This window comes from Melitaea cinxia, chromosome 27 (genome assembly GCF_905220565.1).
Source record: "Melitaea cinxia chromosome 27, ilMelCinx1.1, whole genome shotgun sequence".
NCBI lineage: Eukaryota > Metazoa > Arthropoda > Insecta > Lepidoptera > Nymphalidae > Melitaea > Melitaea cinxia.
In genome coordinates this window covers 7246368-7269246 of record NC_059420.1, presented here as the reverse complement: position 1 = coordinate 7269246, position 22879 = coordinate 7246368, and the positions used below count along the sequence as shown (strand labels likewise).

The 22879-nt window shown below is 37.8% G+C and overlaps 1 protein-coding gene across 1 annotated transcript in view; it reads right to left on the bottom strand.

The window, feature by feature from the left end:
- Nucleotides 1-3830: 3830 nt before the first annotated feature.
- Nucleotides 3831-22879, bottom strand: part of LOC123666933 (1-phosphatidylinositol 4,5-bisphosphate phosphodiesterase epsilon-1-like) — a 165805-nt gene continuing 146756 nt past the window's right edge. The window contains exons 30-42 of the mRNA XM_045600946.1: nt 22645-22836; nt 15417-15636; nt 14730-14854; nt 13851-14058; nt 11715-11869; nt 10929-10988; nt 9981-10128; nt 9652-9728; nt 8603-8699; nt 8118-8244; nt 6535-6634; nt 4428-4530; nt 3831-3941 (exon numbers count right to left, since the gene is read on the bottom strand). Coding sequence (XP_045456902.1) covers nt 3831-3941; nt 4428-4530; nt 6535-6634; nt 8118-8244; nt 8603-8699; nt 9652-9728; nt 9981-10128; nt 10929-10988; nt 11715-11869; nt 13851-14058; nt 14730-14854; nt 15417-15636; nt 22645-22836 — 1723 coding nt within the window. The remainder of the gene's footprint in view (nt 3942-4427; nt 4531-6534; nt 6635-8117; nt 8245-8602; nt 8700-9651; nt 9729-9980; nt 10129-10928; nt 10989-11714; nt 11870-13850; nt 14059-14729; nt 14855-15416; nt 15637-22644; nt 22837-22879) is intronic.

Sequence of the window (22879 nt, the reverse complement as noted above, 5' to 3'; positions counted from 1 at the left end):
TAGACATAATTTATCTGTGCGAACTGATTCACGCAAATAAGTAATTATTCGCGCTTATCCGTGTACACACACACCATCACCGAATACATACTTTCCATTTAAAAATAGTTTAAAACATTTATTATTTAAATTTATTATGTATTTTATTATGTACTGTTACATTTCCATCGCTTTGAAAGCCAATAGTTTTCCTACTATTTCCATTATTCCCTTGTACTTCACCTAGTAACGCAATTTGTCTCCTCTGAAACTGCATTTGTCAATGTGCAGTTGTATATTTATTACGAGAACTGCCAGCGTTTAGTTGTGCGAAAAAATAATATACTTATATATTTTACATTATTATAGTTTCAATGGGTTATTGCGCAAAAAGTGCAGATTCTTTTGCTAAATGCAAAAAAAATAATAATAATAATATTACCCAACAAATATTTTTTTATGTATAGTCTTAATAGGAGACTGTACTCTGCGACGTTTAAGCATTATTAAAGAAAATATAAAGTAAAAATTACACATATCATTCTTATATTTATAGGATAGTATAAAATCTTGTCACGATAAGTTTAGATTCAATATATTTTTATAATATAAATTCAACTTCACATATATTCTTTATAACCATAAATATTCTATACTATACATCACTATACCTATTATTAATAAATTGTTATTACTATTATTATTTAAAAATCTCACTATTAGTCTCGAAAATTCGAGAATAAACCAAAGCAGTTACACCCGTCATCTTGTAATAACATTAATAATTATTATAAAACATTTTGATTAACTATTATTTTTATTTACTTTAATTAAACTATACAAATAATTTTTTCGAAATATTAAAATTTTAATTAGTTTTTTTTTTTTCATATATCTCAATACATTAAAATAGTTTGTAATAGTATTTTGTGTAAAATAAAAATGTGAGTAAAAATATATTTTCGCATTGTTTTTTTTTTATTGTTTTGTTTTATGTCTACAGGAAGATTATGTGGTCCTCGCGCGGAAAGCCACGGTCTAACACTAGTTAGTCGCTTATATAACCTTTAAGTTGTACGTATTAATTTAGAATTTTAGATTCGACAGATATGTCTAAGAATTTGATGTGTTCAATTTTACCAAACAGAACTACAAAAAAAAAAAAAAAAAATACATTACATACCTGTTTTATATTTGACATTTAGATATTTTTTATTCTATGATGTAAATTACACTATCGAAATTTTAAATTACAACACCGTATAAAAGAGATTTTTTTGTGTATAAAAGTTATGAATGTCCATTCACAGATTCCATCGTATTTTCTTTTAATATATCTGCCTTATCATTGTCTTCTACCAAATCCTCCACATCATCCAGACTGGTCTGCCCAGCTTTGTACCCAAGATCTCTATCTTCCATCTTCTCCTTCGGACTCTTCTTATCACCAATATCTTCTAGGCTCTCATCGATTATCTCCAATCGAGATTTCGAGAAGAATCGATGTAATGATTCCAATTTATCCAACGCCCTTTCATTTCTTTCAGAACTAGATGTTAGCGTTGTGTCATCTGTCATGCAAGCTGAATCGATGCGCCTCGAATAGTCTGACAACGACTCCGATATTTCTGTAGTCGATGTCGATTTATCGACTCTCGTCACTTTCGGTTTAAGTATCAAACTGGGAGGTAGATCTGGAATGTTCCTTAAATCCACGAGACTTATCGATTTCAAACTTGGACTTAAGTCAAACTCCCTACTATATTCTTCTGTCGATGGCCCTGTACTATCATTATCTTCAAACGGGTAATTTTGAACTTTTTCTTCTATGTACTTAACTAACTCTTCTGCCGCTTCTCTTATTTGCATCATATGATCCTTCTCCATTGCTCTAGATGATAAATCTGGTTCATCTTCTTCTATTATATCAGATAATTCGACACTGAATGGTATTTGACTGTATTGGAGTGGAGGTGGATTGGTGTAAGCATTAAAGTTCTCTAAGTCTTCTTGTTCACTCATTGTATCATCCTCATATATCATGTTCAACTCACAAACCCTTAACACCGCTTCTTCAAATATTTCATCAAGGTCTGATTTAATATAACTTAGATCTATAACTGTTTCTGATATACGCCGTTTTTCACTATCTTCTCCTTTATCAATGACTGTATCTTGAGTTTGAGTTAAGGTTGAATCTGACTTAGTTTTGCTCATATCACTAAACGTTTCAAGTTTACTTATAGTCATATCAGATTTGGATTTTTCTGAAAGCGATGGAGTTACTGATAGAGACTTAGATTCCTTATCCTTTCCATTGTAGCCTTCCATGTACTTTAGCAACATTTCAACAAGCGTCTCATTACCTTCTTTGTCTGGTGTTTCATCAATATAAGTTAGATTTTTGACGTTTACGTTCGATTCCGATAAACTGATTCCTTTGGTGTTTATTTCAATTATCGGTTTTTCGAACTTCTTATCCTCTGTCAAGAGGAATTCCATAAGAGTAATCTTCTTATCATCATTGTCGTCTTTTTCAACGCAGCCTGTTGTCGCTAGAAATTCGATCAGTGTCTCCATTTTCTTTTCTAATTCAACATTAACTTTAGTTGGTACGTATTTCTTCTCTTCGGGACTAGCTTCGCTTTTAAAACAGCTACCTCCACTCCCCTTTCTATCATCTTTCTGACTTTTTACAATCGTAAAAAAGAAGTCAATTAGATTTGCTATACGGCGTTCGGTTCCATCCTCATCGTCTGAGCTCAGGTCAGATTCTTCTTTTACCAATGGACATCGTTTTTCTTCGAATTTTTTGGAGAAGACAGTTTCTTGAACAACATGGAAGAGGTCTCTTGCGAGTTTTACTGGTGACTTGGTCTCGATATGTTCATATGTGCTGGGGGCCGAGCGTCGTCTTTCGCGGTCTATTCTGAAGAAGTCCCAGAGAGAGCCCAGTTCTGAAGATAATGAGGCCCGATGATTCGCCAGGCTCGTACCAAGCCGGCGGAAGACCTGAGTGAAACCGAAATAAGTAAATCACTCGAATGAACGTTTAATGTACAGTATTATTATTAATTGAAGTTTTTAGATGTTTTTATGGTACTCATAGAAATGAGTAACTCAATTAAAAATCTTTTAAGTATGAAACCTATATAAAACAGAAAATGATAAGAATTATAACTTTTGTGTAATAGTCTTCCTTACTTACTAGAAGTTGCACTAAGCAGTTTCAACCGCGTAATTTCCTATCTCGTGGGAATGTTGGGATAATAACTAGCCTGTGTTCTTCTAGATCTTCAGCTATCTACGTACCATATGAAAAAATCGATCCAGTAGTTTTAACTTAAAAGAGTAGCAAACATATATACATACATCCTTACAATTTTCGCATTTATAATATTACTAGAATAGTAAGAAGTAGGACTAGTTCAGTAGTGCTGTTACTAGATTTTTTAATCTTCCTTCTATTTTATGTTCTTATCAGCCTGTTATATCCCACTGCTGGGCATAGGCCTCTTTCCCCATGTAGGAGAAGGATTGGAGCTACTATGAGTAACGATCGCTATCAGGTGTACATGATAACAACCGGGACCGACGGTTTAACGTGCTCTCCGAGGCACGGTGGGGAGACCCACAAGGAATGCACAAACACCCAGACCACGACAAACATTTGTATGACCAATACAAATGTTTGTCATGTGCGGGGATCGAACCCGCAGCTATAAAACTATTATTATTATTTAATTTTATGTTAGTTTTCATTAATATGTCAAAATTTTATCGAAAAGTTAAATGACGTATAGGAAATTGCCACAATAATGACCAATACAGATCATTCTAACCTGCCACACTCAGGATCGCCACGCCCTCAGCTTTCGTAAAGATACTCTCTTGAAACGCGCCATCTGAGCCGCGAGGGCCTCAGTTCCTAATGAGCCTCCCGTTTCTCCTTCTGAGTGAATCTGGAATGAAATAAAAGTTTATTGTTGTTAGTCTTTTTAATAGTAAATAATACAACTCATAGGTAACGTACCTATGTGAGTGAAAAAAAATATTTTTTTATCGTATCTTCATCATCATCATCACAAGTTCGCACCAAAAAATGGTGTGAACTCGTGTGTTGCACATAGTCACCACGCTGGCCAGGCGGGTTGGTGACCGCAAGGCTGGCTTTGTCGCACCGAAGACGCTGCTGCCCGTCTTCGGTCTGTGTATTTCAAAGCCAACAGTTGGATGGATATCCCGCCATCGGTCGGCTTTTTAAGTTCCAAGGTGGTAGTGGAACTGTGTTATCCCTTAGTCGCCTCTTACGACACCCACAGGAAGAAAGGGGGTGGCTATATTCTTTACTACCGTAGCCACACAGCTTATTTATTTATTATTATATTATTGTCGTATTTTACTCAATTCTAATCCGAATAGGAAAAACAGAAATGGTATAGGCACACCTCTCTTGAAGCTGATCTCCTCTGTGCGTAGGAACTAATATCTTTGTCGGAGTGACCCTTCGCCCGCCCTATCCCTTTTCCTAAGGCCGACGTCGAAACTCTTCTGAAAATTATGAAGAATTATCATTTTAGAAATTTGTATCGACTAATATAGATTTTTTGTTTAGTTTTAGTAAACCACGCATTCAACCTGTAACATCTCACTGCTGGGCATAGGCCTTCCCGACTAGAAAAAAGGTCAGGCTCAACCAGATCATGTATCTGGACCGGATCAGGATACAATGAGGCATACCAGATCCGGCAAGCTTTATCAGGACCTGGTCTGGTCCAGACAAAGATAGCCTGATTTAAAATATAATCAAGTATGGTAAGGCATACAGGATCAGGACCCGGTCCGGTCCAGATCAGGATAGCATGATGTAAAATATAATCAAGTATGGTAAGGCATACTGGATCAGGACCCGGCCCGGTCTAGATTAGGATAGACTGATGTAAAATATAATCAAGTATGGTAAGGCATATTGGATCAGGACCCGTTCCGGTCCAGATCGGGATACCCTGAAAGAAATTACGCGAACTGAGCCTGAATCGCGCTATTAAAGTTTTTAAGCGCACTTAGTATATATACAGTTATCAGGACAGTCTAGCAGGGAGTCCATTTCTACACAGTGGAGCAGTCGTAAGTAATAGGAAATAGTTAATTATTAGAAGTTAATAGATAAAAATTAATAAATAATAATAATTAATTAAGAACACAAAAATAAATTAAAATAATTAATATCTAAAGTAAAAGCATAAATAAATAATACATTGGAAAAAATAAACGGAAATAAATAGCATAATAATTATGTTCAGTAACATATTTATAATATCAATTCGCTTTATATATTTTTTTTTTGTTATCGTGTTTTTTTAAAGGACCGGACCGAACCGGCTGATCAGGATGAGATGAGATTTTCTGATCTGGACCCGATCAGGAAATCTCATCTCATCCTGATCAGGTCCAGACCAATCATCTGCGTTACATGCCTTATCTAGTCCTGATCAGGCATGCCTGGTCCGGTCCTTGTAAGGAAGACGAAAAAATTTCTACTCGGGTTTTTATCCGTGTAGGAGAAGGATCAGAGCTTAATCCACCACGCTGCTCCACTGTATGTTGGCGGATATGTTCCCTACTATGAGTAACAATCCCTATCAGGTATTTTTGATAAAAACCGGGACTGACTGCTTAGCGTGCTCTCCGAGGGCGTGGTGGGGAGACCCATAAGGACAGACATCCAAACCGGAAAGAAATATTTGTACAAATATCCATCCCGAATGGGAATCGAACCCGAAAACTATCGGCGTTTTAGGCGACTACTTGCAATACTACACCAGAGCGGTTGTTTTAGTAAAAGATAGTTTTTTAAACCAAAAATTCTAAGGTGGCAGACAAGCCTACGATCCATCTGAAATGAAGCGGATACCGTGGTCTATGGATGCCTGCAGCACCAGGAGCATCGCAAGCGTGTTGCCCATCTTATCTGTAATACTCCTCCGTAGCTCTGGTCACCTTATTCACCACAAAAACACGACAATATTTGAGAGCAATATTATTCCGCAAAGTTAAGGTACTTCCTCAATCGAGCTGCTTCAAATTCTAAGCCAGATGTTTCCTGCTGTACCCTAAGTTATTAACAATAGTAATTTTATTTATTTATTTATTTATTTATTTTTATAAAGGTATTTCAACGACTTATTCACTATTAATAATATAGGGTTCAAATATTCGAAAAAATAAGTTTATGGTGAACTAGTCACTTAAAGAAGTACACAACACTTACAAAAAAGAACTTTGTTCTATCGTTACATCAATAAAATATTAACAAACAAAATCCGAAACCAAAGAAACAGCAAAAGCACTTAATTAGAATAACTTAAGAATGTAGTCAACGAGTGCATTGCAAAAGTTCGTATAAAAATAAAAACAAATTACCAAAGATAAAAAAAATAATAATAGTATATTGACTATGTCTTGTCTATGCCTTACTTCATCTGGCTTAGAATTTGAAGCAGCTCGATTGAGGAAGTACATATAGTCATATTACTAGGTCTTTTTTATGAATACCTGCAGTGCGTGGGATCACTGTAGGCCGTCTGCACTGGTATCTTCCCTTCAGCTACACTGTCGCTTGAAATTATATTACCGAGCGGAAATCCTGTTGTACCTAAAGAAATATAAATGTATAAAGAACAAGGAAAATTAGAAAGAAGAAGAGTAGTAGAAGAGTGAAAGAGAGAGAAGAAAAGAGAAAATTAAAGCTATTTTATTGCATTTTTTGTCCTATGTTGATATTTTTTTGTCTCGTATTACACAGCTTGATAGTCATCAATAGGTAACGATTAGGTTGTTTAATATGTTACCTGTAAATTAAAAAGTATGTACCAAGCTTTACAATATAGATTTTTATGATAATTTTACGTTCCTGTACTTGAAATAATTTAATTAACATTGTAATATAGAGCACTTTAGGAGTCGAGTATCGATCTTTAGAACGCAATTGCTTGTACTTAATTTGAGTGTAGCTCATGTGAAGTGTTATTAGGACGAGATAGTTTATTGAAAGTATATTATTGAAAATTATTTATATAATTGTGTTTGCTCGTAAAGCAAAAAAAACCGACTTCAATTACATCGACAAGTAATACAACGTAAGTAGACGAAAAAAATTAACAAACGCACTAGTCGACACTACGATTTTCGAGGGTTTTCCTTGATTTTTGCAACACAATTATTAGTGATTAAAAGCGGTTCCTGCAATTTAGTCCAAATTTAAAGGGTCCATTAAATTAACCAGATATACAGATTCAGTGTATCGAAATACATAAAAAATATACTTGACCCACTTCTGAGGTAGGGCACAGCAGGAATTTCCTGCTCAAAATATGGAGCAGCCCGACTGGGGTAGTACCTCGACCTTACAGAAGATCACAGCTAAATAATACTGTTTTTAAGCAGTATTGTGTTCCTGTCGGTGAGTAAGGTGACCAGAGCTCCTGGGGGGATTGGGGATTGGGTCGGCAACGCATTTGCGATGCTTCTGGTGTTGCAGGCGTCTACAAGCTACGGTAATCGCTTACCATCCATTGAGCTTGTTTGCCGACCTAGTGACATAAAAAAAAACTTTGAGAATTTTTTTTTGTTTGCATTTCATTTTACGTTTTTTGCGATTTTTTGCAGTTTAATTTAAATTTAGAAGGCTGACGAGCGAAACCAACTTCAGATTTGGGTTCAATTCATTGAAATACATAAGAAACATACGTGTGTGTACATCCCTATGAGTGAACTTCTGTTTTATGTAAATCTTTCCTGAGTGGTGTGCAATAAAAATTAAATAAAAAAATCTTAAATTTTCTATCTATATTCTATAGGTGTGCTAGTTCAAAAACAGATCAATTTGCCATAAATGTTTTTAGGATTTTTAGCCATTTTTTAGCGTTTTTTTTTTTTGGATTTTAGTCAAAATTAGGCTACGTAAGGAACAAATAGACCTCGAATTCGGATTCAGCGCATAGAAATACATAAACACAGGTGGGTTTAGTCAAAGGCACACAGTAGATTTTTTTTTGTGGGCCTGTATTATTATTTAAACTTCAAGCGTTCAACGGTTCAGTTCGTAATATAATAATAATAACAGGCCATAAAAATACCTGCAATGGCTCCTCGTGTCATACTCAAGCCGCGCTGTATCCTCGCGATGCAGGCTCTGTGTCGCGGGAGGGGGGCAGTGCTCCCCCTCTCTTGTAACACGAACCTCCCCAGAGTCTTCCAACTGGCCTGAAACAACAAATTTATGCGTTACTTATGTGCTGGAAACATATCCAATACTGCTTAATAGTTCCAAGTTCAGTTATAAGACGCTCTTTAAATCCCAAATCATATTTGTGAGGAAAAACATGTGCCTGGCATCAGCGCATGAGCAAGCTTTCACGCGGGTCTAGTTTGGTGACGAGATCGTGAAAAGCAGAAATGCAATCAGAACCCAGCACATGTACTAAATTACATAAGTCTGCGACTAAAACTACGTTTAAAATTTAGACGTGTAAAAAAAACTAGAATGAAGGCCAAACAAAAAAGAGAAAGTTACTTCGTTATTTCAAGAAGAAAATGGACAAAAGATGAAACGTTCTCTTACCTGAGCTGAGTAGACCACTTCATCATCAGCAAGAACTCGTTGCTGAGGGCCCGCTCCAGCCCTGCCTCCCCATTCCAGCTCCTCCACCAGGACAAACCTACAGACATAGAAATATATTAAGACGAGAAAATATTTTGCTATATTAAACTTTCAGAAAACTTTACATTTGTCTTACATTTTGTACAATCCGACTAAATCTACTTGCACAGTTGCGTTCTATTCATTTTATTATGAAGTTCATTAACGAATAATACATTATAGAAATAAATAACAAAATAATTGTGTTTGCAGGCAAACGAAGAAAAACTTCAATTATATTGACAAGTTATAATACAACATAGGTAGACAAAAAAATTGTCGAGTAAATACGCATTATCAAAGATTACTCCTAAAGTTGTCATCAGATCTCGATGAAATTTAAATGTGACCACATGATAAACATCGGCTTTCGATTAAATTAAAAATCATCAAAATCGGTATACCCAGTAAAAAGTTATGCGGCTTTTCGAGAGTTTCCCTCGATTTCTCTGGGATCCCATCATCAGATCCTGGTTTCCTTATCATGGTACCAAACTAGGGATATCTTCTTTCCAGCGAAACAAGAATTATCAAAATCGGTTTATAAACGACGGAGTTATCCCCGAACATACATAAAAAAATATATATACGGTCGAACTGAGTAACCTCCTCCTCACGGACCACAAGACTGAAGTAAAACTTTTCTCTCTCTGTCTCTTTCTATATTCAGTAACTCATATCTTCCTCTTAACTTCCGTTCGCCTCGCCCGATCACACTTTTTGTACCGCACTCATCATGCATTCACCATTCCTTCCCAAGATAAGACTGCGTAAAGAAGTTTTACTTCAACATATATCATAATTTAACATGTTACACGCTTCAGCCTGTAATATCCCACTGCTGGGCATAGGCCTCTTTCCCCATGTAGGCTTAATTATGTTTATGTCATATGAAAAATAGTTGTATAAGTTATGCTATAGTACATTTTGTTGTCTTGCATTTACAACATAGAGGTTGAAAACATGCTTACCTTTTCGGATTGTCATGACATCTCGCCTTAGTCAAAGCTTGGTATATCACGTAGGATGCCGTGGCTGTCAGCGGTACCTGAAATAATTTATCTAAATTTACACTTGTTTCATCGAGAACTGATGGTTTCAACATCGATCTTATTTTATCTGTCAGATCTGTCTGTTCTATTTGCAACTTATGAGTCCAAAAGTGGTACCTTAAAGGGTTGTTTTACTTTTTTTTTTGTAAGTGAATGGAGTTGCAAAGACATTACCATTACAAAAAATGAAAATGAACCAACGGTTTTATCTTTTTTTTTTTGTAAGTAAGTTGCCACTATTACTGTACCTTCATAATAGCGTATGGTATTTCATGGCAGACATTGTGAACGCAGACCAGGAAGCTGTCTGGTGGCTTCCTGGTCTCCTCTTGAGTGCTGCTTTCATCATCCGAGGGCAAGGAGTGATCCTTTGACTTTTCTGTCGTCGAGGCTGACCTGCGGTAGGTGAAAATATGTACACCAAATGCAACGTTTAAATATAGAGATAGATTGTGTAGTACCTACAATGGGCAGAGTAATCGCTAGTTAACCATCTCTTCCAGCAACCAAAATAAAAGAAGGCAAATTGTGGGCCAAGACTAGGTAGGTAGTCTAGTTATATAATAAATGAACATATAAATGGTTACATATTGATATTTATACAAAATATATACATAAATATAATTAACACATTTAATAAATTATTTTAGAAATTGTTTCTGGAAAGTATTTCCAAGATGTTAGAATTTATTGTCAATCAGAAGACTACGAGAAAAGATACGGTTACTTCATATTTATTTCTAAAAAATTGGATTTTTTTTAATCGACTTTAAAAAAAGGAGGAGGTTACTTAATTCGACCATATACATATATCTTTATGTATGTTCGGGAATAACTTTGTCGTTTATGTACCGATTTTGATAATTCTTTTTTTGTTGGAAAGGAGCTATTCCAAGTGTGGTACCATAATAAGGAAATCAGGATCTGATGATAGAATCGAAAATCGTAATGACAACTAGTGCGTTTGTAATAACAACAAGTTTTTTTCGTCTACTTACGTCGTGTTACTGACGATGTAATTGAAGTCGGTTTTTTCGTTTGCGAGCAAACACAATTATTTATTATTCTGTTATACCTTTCATTGAATTAGTAATTATAACTTAATATAATCATTATTTATTTTAGTAATAGCTCAATAAATATGTTAACACTAATTATTAAGATTGATTATAATGAATGCCTGAAACATTTCTGACCTGATGCTGGTAAGCCAGGCTCTGCTGCTAGGGTCGTCACCAACTCGTTTAAGCAGCAATCTGTAAAATTTAGAAAAATACAAAAATACATTAAAAAGTTTTTGGATAACATACTACATGACAAGGGATCTCTTATATGGAGAAAGAGGATTATATATAGCATTGTATATTGCTTTGTAGCTACGGCATTAAAGAATATAGCCACCCCCTTTCTTCCCGTGGATGTCGTATGAGGTGAGTAAGGGATAACATAGTTCAGCTACCACCTTGGAACTTGTAAAGCCGACCGATGGCGGGATAACCTCCAACTGCTGGCTTTGAAATACACAGGCTGAAGTCGGGCAACAGCGTTTTCGGTGCGAGAAAGCCAGCCTTGCGGTCACCAACCCGCCTGCCCAGCGTGGTGACTATGGGCAACACACATGAGCTCACGCCATTTTTGGCGCGAACTTGTGGAGGCCTATGTCCAGCAGTGGACTGCAATAGGCTAAAATGACAATGATGATGATGATGATAGCACTGGGATGTTACAGCCTTATAGGCCGAATGGGGACACCTCCTCCACCAGCACGTAGCTGCCTCTGTCTCTGTCTCCGTGCAGCAAGTATGAACAAGCGAGTGTCTCACCTGGCGCCGGGGCGCTGCGTGGCGGCGCGCAGCACGCGCTCGTGGGGCGCCAGCACGCGCTGCGTGGGCGCGCGCGAGGACACCTCCTCCACCAGCACGTAGCTGAGCTGCCTCTGTCTCTGTCTCCGTGCAGCAAGTATGAACAAGCGAGTGTCTCACCTGGCGCCGGGGCGCTGCGTGGCGGCGCGCAGCACGCGCTCGTGGGGCGCCAGCACGCGCTGCGTGGGCGCGCGCGAGGACACCTCCTCCACCAGCACGTAGCTGCCGCGCGCCGCGCGAGACACGCCCGCCTTCGACAGGCACTGAGCGATAGCCTGCCGGAGTTAAATCATTTATTTCCGTGGTGTCTGGCGTTTGAATTCAGCACCACTCTAATATTTTTCTCAATCTTCCCGCGGAGGTCATAAGTGCTAATCGAGAGAAAAATTCTAGGTAACGCGCAGCAGCATTTCCAGATATATTGTATACAAAACAGATAGACATTATTTTAACAAAAGAGAAAGGCTCATAGAGATATGAACAGAAATAATGAAGAGAAATGGTGATAACTAGCAGATAAGTGTTATATCTACACTATGATTTTCTCTGTCTATATAAGGCAATTGGTTGACATCTCCAACGACAACAACTTCGTTTGCCTCCGAAAGCCGCGCCGCCATTACTATAGCTCCAAAATGGTTCATAAGAGCTTCGTCCACCGTTAAACGGTTACATTTCGTACCCTCTTTGAATCCATTTGTTAAAATGGAGGCCATAGTACGTACCCTAGACCTGATTTTGTCGCCAAAGCGGCGGGCTAGTTTCTCTTTAAGATCTTTGGCTGGTTCGACTGTCGTGGTAACTACTATTTCTACATTCTCATCGAAGTTTCTGACTATGTGTGTCGTTTTTCCGCACCCAGATACCCCATTTATCCACTCCAGCTTCGGCAATTGCCAGCCCACGAGACCCCCGTCGACATCAAGATCCCCCGAAATGGATTTCTCTATCTCAAGCATCCTGTCATCTAGCATTACTCTCGTGCACTTGGCTACCACCAAAACCGGGTCTCTCACAGGTATTAAAAATTTTGGTGACGTGTTTTTTCGCCCCGCAGTCTCAACCGTGCTAACAAAACCGCCTGTGTCGCTATATGCTGCCATATATTTACCTGAAAGATGTCCTTTGATAACCTGAGACGTGTTGTTATTATGTATGGCTGCCATTGCCTCATCGAGCAGCATCATTAGTAGATTTTCGCTGCCTCACTGGTGGGCCTCCAAGATCTTTTTGCATGTGGCCAAGTTACCTTCTCGATTAGCTTTTACTATGGCTAGGAATTCAACCAATGCGTTAAGGAGTTAGCATGGTCTAGCGGGCTCGATGCCGGTCTTAGCCTGGGTGGAATTGTCCCTTATCAGTTCGAGGAGTTTGCGGCTTAACCGGTTTTCCTAGATAGTCAACCCTTAGAAACTCCCTTATAGTCATAGCATGTCGATCCGTCAATGTTGAAGGTCGAGGCGAACGGCGAGAAAAATTAAAATTTATTGGAGAGACCAATCTGTGGAAGGAATTTTGCACTGCCACCAAGCGGGTATCGAGAGTTTGTCTATTGCTGGTGGTCATGGAAGTGGTGGTTGTGTAATCTCTGTGCTGCTATTTTCAATTGTAGGTGTTCGGATTTGCTCAGTGGCGGCTCACTGAGAACCGGTCCTATAACCGGGGACGATGGCTTAATTTATGCTTTTAGGAAACTCGCCACAATAATATTGATAACGTAGAGACGATACGAGAATTAAGGATATTTATGTTATTTATTTATTTCATCCTAAGTAATGTAGCTTATTAATATATACATTTTTCGGACATTACGCCCTAATTTATTGCTTTGTCCATGACATAAACTTATATACTGATATCTGTATACACAAAAGGGGGTAAAAGTTTCTGATTTGATGATTTTCGATGAATTTCCAAACAATTCTTTCATGAAAACTTAACGAAAACCCTATAAATTTGTATTATTTGGTAGTTATTTTACTATATTTTTATTTGTCATTTGTTATAGCTTTAAAAAAATACAATATTCGATATGATCTAAAATTAATTATCCGTCATAAGCCAGTTTAGTTAAGTTCTAAGTTTGTTTTTTTTTTAATGAAGCGTTCTACTTAAGAATAGTCTCCAACACAAAAATAACAAAATTTTATTTAAACAATCAAATTGGGAATTTGTCTGATATCCTGTAAGCCCAACAGCCTTTGTCCAGAAGATAAATATACAGTATCTTGTCGAGATCAAGTCACTACTACTCACCTCATTTGTAGTTGTGTCATAAGTGACTTTGATTATGGAGTATGGCTCGTGAAGGACCACTGCGTGCACTACGAGGAAGTGGATCTTTCTTCTCTGAGTTGGGGACGTAGGTTCAGCATCAGTCCGGCTGATCTCGCCCGCCTGTTCCTCCGCACATCTTGAGAATATCAGCAGAGATGCCATGTTTAATGGTTGATTGGTAGGTGATCTGCAAAAAAAACAAGTGTGCTTTAGACCACACGACAGAAGTAAAACTTCTTTAGTGCTATCCAACTTGTATCTCCCTCTCAACTTCCGTTTGTCTCACCTGATTACATTTTTTGTAACGCTCTCGTCACACATTCACCAGCTTACTCACCAAATTAAGCATGCGTAAAGAAGTTTTACTTCAAAAATGACAGTTTTTCTAATATTGCAGCTGTCTATAGGCTACAATAATCGCTTACCATCATGTGATTCTATACGCGTGCTTTCAGACCTAACCGTATAAAAATGTGTGTGCTCCGACGCACGACTGGAGTTTCCTCCTTCCAATCTACTGTCTAAATAGGCACAAAAAAGGTCTTACTAGTCTAAGAAAAAGATTAATACTATATCATATATCATATGGTAAATAAACGAATCAAATAACGCCATCTGTCGATGGTACGTTACGACGAGATGGCGTTATTAGTAAACGTCATTACGCCTTTAGACTTTACGCGATAGATGGCGTTACGAGAAACGTAACAAAGTCATTGATTAATTACATTTTACTCTTTATATTTTTTCATACCGGGGCCTTATATGAAAATCGATTACTCCAAAAAAAAAAAAAAATGAAAACAGGATAATACTTCAATACAGGATAAACATTATATTCTTATTTGTATTTCTTACCTCAACCGAACATGCCTGTATCCTGGTCGCAGACATAGCAGCGGTATCACACGTTGTGATAGCATGTAGTTTGTGTCCGCATCGTACACTTCGAAACGCACGAACGCCAGTTCAGGAAAGTTTACCTATAATTGTTCTGTAGTCAATGAACTTTATCTATGAGTTGCTTTCCGCTTGCGCCTTCGACAGCACGGTTCAAACAATTTTGTCTGTTTTCCCTCGTTTAAATATAGTATATATCATATGTACACTTGTTTGCCGATCTATTTACTATATATAGAAAAAAAACTAAAACGTCAATGTAAGATAAAAGAAGGAATTTAATCAATACTAATACTAATATTATAAAGAGGTATAGTTTCTAACTTTGTTTGTTTGTAGTGGGGTAATCTTCGCAAATACTGATCCGACCACGAAAATTCTTTCACTAACAGAAAGTTACACTATTCAGGAGTAACATAGGCTATATTTTATTGTGATTGCACAAAAAAATTCAGTGAAAAATCTTATAAAATTCTCGTCTCACAATGTTAGTTACTCGTACAATACTCCTACGAAACCTGGACTGATTTTTATGAAATTTTATGTGCATATCGGGTAGGTCTGAGAATCGGCCAAAATCTATTTTTCACACAGTTATAAGGAGGGAGGGGGATTAAGGGACGTTAATAACAAACTTTAACTCACCTTAAAATTAAATGTTTCGTTCCATATAGGATTCAGGGCGTTCCTTCTGGCTACTTTAGTTTTAATCTTTCTACAATCAGCGGGCACTCCTAAAATCTCAACTTCCACAAATGCATTGTAAAACGAGTATACGTTTTCTGCGACGTATTGTCCGGATATGACGGCCAGAGTGAGGTGAGCTGCGTGTATGCCATCGAACTCTTTGTCCATGGGGTTAAACCTGAGGAGGTGAAATTTGGATGGTAGTTTCTCATGACCAATATTTTGTATTTTCAGTGGATTTTTGGTATAATCCAATTTTAATAATGTAACGTTTGTATGGGTCATATAAAAATTTATGTTTTTTTTTTAAATATCTTTATTAGCGACTTTTATACATATGTACATGACAGTCCTAATTTTATGTCTTAATTTGAGTGTTTGTTTGTTTGTGCTTGTATATTTTATTTCCGGACCCCCAATACGGGAGTAAATCGTGAAGGCTGTTGAGTGTGAGGAGTCATTTATTAATTTATTATTATTTCATCAATGTGTTATACCCATGTCACTACGCTGGGCAGGCGGGGTGACCGTATTATTATTTATTTGAGACGAAAAAGGTTGTAATGACCTTACGTCCTGTTGTTAAAATATATTCATTATCAATGTGTAGGATTCTCTTTCCTCCATCTGGATATCTTTATCCAGACCCAGTGAAATAGGTGATGAGTGTAACAATAACAATATTATGTATATTTACAAGATTAGCAACATTTTACCTGTAAAATAAAATGTATATTAAACATACTTACCTTATTCAAAACCTAATTAAACATGAGAGTAGCAGTCTTGACTTCCTACTAGTTTTAGCCGTGCGGAAGCGGGATAACCACTGTTTCTGTCGCACTCACTCCCCCCGACGACCACCACCAAAGGCAGTTTTGAGTTTCAGGAACGATTTAGAATCATTGGGCTGCTCATGTTTTGCCACCAGGCAGGGTTTAAGTAATTAGGTTTTGAATAAGGTAAGTATGTTTAATATACATTTTATTTTACAGGTAAAATGTTGCTATTAAACAAACTTGACCGTTATTCAAAACCTAATTAAACATGAGAGACGTGTTTGTTATCGCCTGGTGGTGGTGACGCCAATGTGATGATATAAAGTAAGTATCTACTGAAATAATTTTATATTTAATTTAAAGTGAGAATATTTCATAAAACGTAAATAAAAGATATATGACAACAGATTTATTTATTTATGTAATCAATTTTAATCTAAAGAATATCAACTTTAGTAGAAAGACAATCAACAATAAGTTCAGAAATACTTGATTAATTTATGGGCTCAAAACTTGTCATAATTAAATTAGATCTCTGAGATTCTGGTACTCTGGTAGTGTGAGGCCTTATTATTTCACGACAGTAAAACTTTTTGAAAGTATTTGCAGACTTCCAATTTGCTCTTGCAAGAATTTCATCGAGATTAGAGTGTTCAATCCAATTTTTTGATGCGACTGCTGATCTAAAGCTACCGGGTGTTGCTTGTATGCCAGCTTCATGTAGTAGCTTTTTGAGCCAACCAGCTATTATAGAGCGAGTAGCCGGTTTTGGTGTTCCAAACGTATTGATAAATAAATCTGTTGACGCTATCAGATTCCTTCTTGGTTGCGATAATAGGACTAAGTGATTTATCCAGTAGACAGGGTCTAGTGCCTTACATTCCTTATTAGAAATTAGCTTCCAGCCGGAATGACGGTAATTAGCAGTATCAGTTTTGGAACCAAAGACGGGCCACAGGATTATGCATTCATTGGATTGCACGAAGTGCTCTGGTGAAATTCGAAGCAGCGTCAGGTCGTGAACGCGTCTTCCGGAGCATAAGAGCAAAATAGCCGCAGTGTGCCGGGAGACTTCGTAAAAATTAGATGTGTTAGGATCTTGTTTGTTTAAATATGATATCAGTATATCTATATCCCAAACAGGAAGTTTTGTAGGTGTAGGATTGTTTATACGAATAGACTTCAAGACTTGTCTCACGAGTGTATGAGTGCTTATCTTAGTTTCACTATTCGGGTCGCAAAAGGTTGAGACAGCAGACTTGTGAACTAGAATAGTGTTATAAGAGAGCCCTTCTTTTTGATATAAATCTGCCAAGAATCTTGCGAATTGTGAGCCAGTCGGATTGAGTAAATCGATTTTATTGATAGTTGTCCACTTTATCCATCTGTTCCAGGCAGGTTTGTACGTATTGAGTGTTGATTTACGCCAACTCGCTAAAAGGAGTGATTTTTGTTCGTCAGACCAGTCCTTCAAGCTTGATTCCCACCCCCACATCTCCAAACCTCCATCACCATGTCCGAGGCTTTTGTTGGAGGAAGTCCTGTCGAGGTGTCGATCAGTACATTGGATAGACGTCTGATCGTGAAGGGCGGTCCTATTGCTCGGTTCTTCAGGTCTGGTCGCCAGTATACTTTCTCCCATCTCGGGGCTACTATCATGTAAATTCCCTTTGCTTTGTTTAAGTGAGCAAGCACTTTCGGCATCAGGTAAGGTGGCGGAAACACCCAAGCAAGGCTGAAATCCCACTCCATCCCTAGAGCGTCGTGAAATTTGGCTCGTGGGTCTGTTCTGTCGAGAGAGCAATAAGTCGGTACCACATGCGCTCGATGAGAGGCAAACAAATCGATTTCGGGTGTGCCCCATTTCAAGAAGATGGTTTTTGTTACCGTGGGTAGAAGATGCCATTCTGGAGGAGCTTTGTATCGTGATAAGTGATCTGCATCCGAGTTGTAGTTGCCTGGAAGGTGGTATATCGTCATGTGTATCCTGTAGTGATCCAGGAGAGCTAACGCTTCTCTCGTAAGATCCCCTAGGGCTCGAGATTTGGTTCCTCCCTCGTTGCGTAGATATGACACACTCGTCTTGTTGTCGCATTGAATAAGGAGAGCTTTTGATTTCAGGTAATGACCGTGTTCGCGTAAAACCTTTATTATAGCAATAAGTTCTTTTTGATTGCAGTGTAGAGTTTGCTCTGAAGCTGTCCAGGTCCCTTGTAGGCTCTTGTTGTCTAACTTCGCCCCCCATCCGATATCGCTCACATCTGTGGTTAGATAATGCGAAGGAAGAGGGTTGTGGATTATAGACGGTGTCTCGAGATTTGTTTGCCACCATAGCAATTCGCTTATCGCTTGTGGGCCCAATTGAGTTTTGGTACGATGTGGAGCTTTTAATAGGGCATTTGCATGTACTTGAAGGGCTCGATAATTTAATCTTCCTCTTAGCACGACAAAACTTGCAAAATTTAGCGTACCTATTATTTTCTGTAATTGGTCTAGACTTAGACTTTGACTTCGTAATGCATCTAATATTAGATTGTTCAGTTTGAGTTTTAGTCTTTGCGGAAGATATTTGACATTTTCCCATGTGTCCCATACAACACCTAAAAACTCTATGGACTTCTGTGGTGCTAAAACGGATTTTTGTCTGTTTATCTTCCAGCCTAGATTTACCAGCAAGTCCACTGCATTCGCAACATGTGTTTGCAGGGTATGCCGATTCTGGTGAGCTAGGATGAAGTCGTCCAGATATACTAGTACGCGAATACCTCGCTCTCGCATGAGTTGAGCTATCCAGTTTGTTAGCGTTGCAAATGCTTTGGGAGCAGAGTTCAGTCCGAACGGCAGACAAGTCATTTGATAAAGTTTGCCGTCGAACAATAGGCGTAAGTACCTTTGATGGCTGCGTGCAATGGGAAGGTGAAAATATGCCTGATGAAGGTCGATTTTTGCCATCCAGTCTTGTGCCTGAAGAAAATCTGGAACTCTGTGTGTATTTATCAGGCGAAATTTGTCTGCGTGAACGTACACATTTAATTTTTTCAAATTGAATATCGGTCTCATCGTGCCGTCGCTTTTTGGCCGGAGGAATATTGATGAAATGAAGCTTGCAGTGCGTTTGGCTTCTATAATCACCCCTTTGGATAACATTTCCGTAATAATTGTAGACATCTCTGGCGAGAAAATCGTTTGGTTTTGCTGATGCGGCTGACACAGTGGGGGTTTCATTTTGAACGGAATACGATAACCGCTTATGATTTTGAGAATGTAGGGCGGTGCCCCGAGCATCCTCCAGTGACTGTGATAGTTTTGTAGCTGACCAGCACGAAAAGTTGTTCGAGAGTCACAATTTCCGATTATTATGTCCTCTCCTATCCCGGTGGGATGAGGGAGAGCCTGCTTTTCGTCCTCGATTATCATCGTACCGTTTTCCTCCTCGTCCGCCCCTGTTACCTCGAAAGGGCTGATGGCCCTGGCCATGGTATTGGCTATGATACTTCCTTTGGCAAGGTTTTCCATCACGTCTAGACGTGTATGATGATTTAGGGGTAGGCCCGTAGGCATTTGATAGCTGAGATGGGCCGGGATCATTCTGCAGGGCAGAATGTACACGATCTTTTGTTTTGGGCCAAAAAACTCCTTTTACACCGCCAGTCTTCTCCAGCAGAGAGGAAAATTTGTCTGTGTCAAATAGGTGTGAGCATGATGGTGGAATTTTTCGTAATAATTGTTTATGATAAGGGTCTTTCACTGAGTTTATAACAGATTCTCTTCTGTACTGAATTAGTTCCGCTCTGTGACCACAAACTAGCTGAAAGATATCACTAGTGACCTTCTGATACTCACCTTTCGTGAAGATTTCATTTAATTTTTCCGCAACATTAACATCATTGAGCTGTTCGGGTTGTTGCATTGATGTTAATAATCCTCGTATTTCATGTTCCAACACATTCTTTTGTTTCAACAATGCGTAAGTAACACCTGCAAATGCTTTTTCCATATGCGCTGTGAATTTAGTAGTGTCATAACGTTTTATTTCATCATTAGGCTCAAGATTTGTGAATCCTGGATTATGCAAGTACTGTTTTTGAACTTCTGCATAACGAACACAGTTCCAATCTGAATTTCCTAATCGTTGTAACTCTTTTAATTGTTCTAAAAATGTACTAGACGTATGCGGTACAGAGGGTTCTTTTAGTTTAGTTCCAACATTAAAATAAAACATTGGTTCTTTAGGTAAGTCAGGTATGGGATCGGAGCCTGAAGCATGGGCTTCCGGTTCTCTTTCATATAAAATGCCACTAATGTTTGGGTCTACGCAACAACTACAATTATCATTATGTGATTTAATTAGAGTACTAGTTTGTTTACGAAATAACTCATTCTTGAGGGTAGAAATATCATCGATTAATTTGTTCAACTTACTGTCACGTTTTTTCCTGCGCTTATTTTTCTTCCGTCGTCCCATACAACGCTCATCATTTGAAGATGTGTTCGAACTTGAGTTAGATGAGGTACTAGAACTCGAGTCAGAGCTTGATGATCTTTTTGTCTTACGTTTTCGAGGTTTCCGCTTGTCCCCATCGGTAATCCTTTCTTCGTTATCGTTGTACTCCCACGTTGCAGTGGATGGACCCGCTTCATCCATTTTCAAAATCTAGAATAACAATTTTACTAATACTTAAGATCACATACACTAGACGGTAGCACTAAAATTTAATGTAGGTACTTGAAAAAAAGAATAACAAAGATTTCGAATATGGTTAGAAAATTTTAAATTTAATAATTTCGAACGGTAACACCGTTAATTCAAAATAATATGAAATTTTACCTGGTAAATCGCAATCGGTAACTTAATTACCTTAATAATGAGATGTAACACTAGTATCGCACGACTTTGAAGTGATCGCGTTTCGCACAAGCACTTCTTACTAGTGACCAGCTCGGTCAAAAATCAAAACGCCAATGATTCTAAATCGTTCCTGAAACTCAAAACTGCCTTTGGTGGTGGTCGTCGGGGGGAGTGAGTGCGACAGAAACAGTGGTTGTCTCGCTTCCGCACGGCTAAAACTAGTAGGAAGTCAAGACTGCTACTCTCATGTTTAATTAGGTTTTGAATAACGGTCAAGTTTGTTTAATATAAATAATTTTTCGAAAAGTCACTTTTTAAATTACTGAATGTTTTTTGTACCAGGCAAATACACGTTTATTGTGAAATCGATGTTATAATTGCCTTTAAATATATTTAAAGTTTTATAATATTTACGCGATTTTCACTCATTATAATGAAACATTTTTTTCGGATTTTATCGCGGTTTTATTAAGTGGTCCTCCCGTGTCGTCGGGCATCTAAAAAACTTAATGAGCCGATATAAACTCAGAAAAAGTTGTTTCATTATACATATTTAAAACTTTTTTTTTAATTGTGTTTGCTCGCAAACGAAAAAAAAAAACCTACTTCAATTACATCGACGAGTAATACAACGTAGATCGACGAAAAAATAGTCAAGTAACTACGCGTTATCAAAGATTACTCAAAAAGTAGTTATCAGATCTCGATAAAATTTATATGTGACCACATGATAAACACCAGCTTTCGATTAAATTAAAAATTATTAACCAGTAAAAAGTTATTGTGGATTTTCAAGAGTTTCCCTCGATTTCTCTGAGATCCCATCATCAGATCCTGGTTTTCTTATCATGGTACTAAACTAGAGATATCTCCTTTCCAACAAAAAAAGAATTATCAAAATCGGTACATCCAGTAGAAAGTTATGCGGTATAATACAACGTAGGTCAACGAAAAAAACGTCAAGTACAAACGCATTATTAGATATAACTCGAAAAGGAGTTGTTAGATCTCAAATAAATTTAAATGGGACCAATTGACACACACCACCTTTCGATTAAAAATTTTTTTGTCGAAATCGGTCCACACGGTCAAAAGTTCTGATGTAATATACATTAAAAAATAAATACAGTCGAATTGAGAACCTCCTCCTTTTTTGGAAGTCGGTTAAAAAGTAAAAATGAAATGTGTTTTTATTTTTTTATTTTTTTTTTATTTTACTACAATGTGTCTCCTTCTAGGGATAGAAGTAGCTATAATCGGCGTCCACGACGTGTGACCTGAGTCACATCATTTCAACTTAATCTGTGACGGTTCTGTTTGGATGATGTACATATGAGAATAATTCTATAATATCATCATCATCATCATTTCAGCCTATCACAGTCCACTGCTGGACATAGACCTCCACAAATTTACGCCAAAGATGGCGTGAACTTGTGTGTTTTGCCCAAAGTCACCACGCTGGGCAGGCGGGTTGGTGACCGCAGGGCTGGCTTTGTCGCACTGAGGAAGCTGTTGCCCATATATAATTATCATGAAGTATTTCTTGTCGACTTACCTTCTAAAAGCAATATGATTAGGGTCCCACATGACCCTAGGTTTCCTAACGTAACCTAAACAACCATTGCTCTCATACATAGCAGCGTTCACAGCCATAGCGGCATCTTCTGTCTGGTAGTTTAGTGCTACGAGTTGCACGCCACACGACCAGAAGGTCACAGGATCGAAGTTTGATGAGTCTATTCTTAGGCTGTTGAAAATATTGGAAAGTTAGGGGCTAAATACATACATAC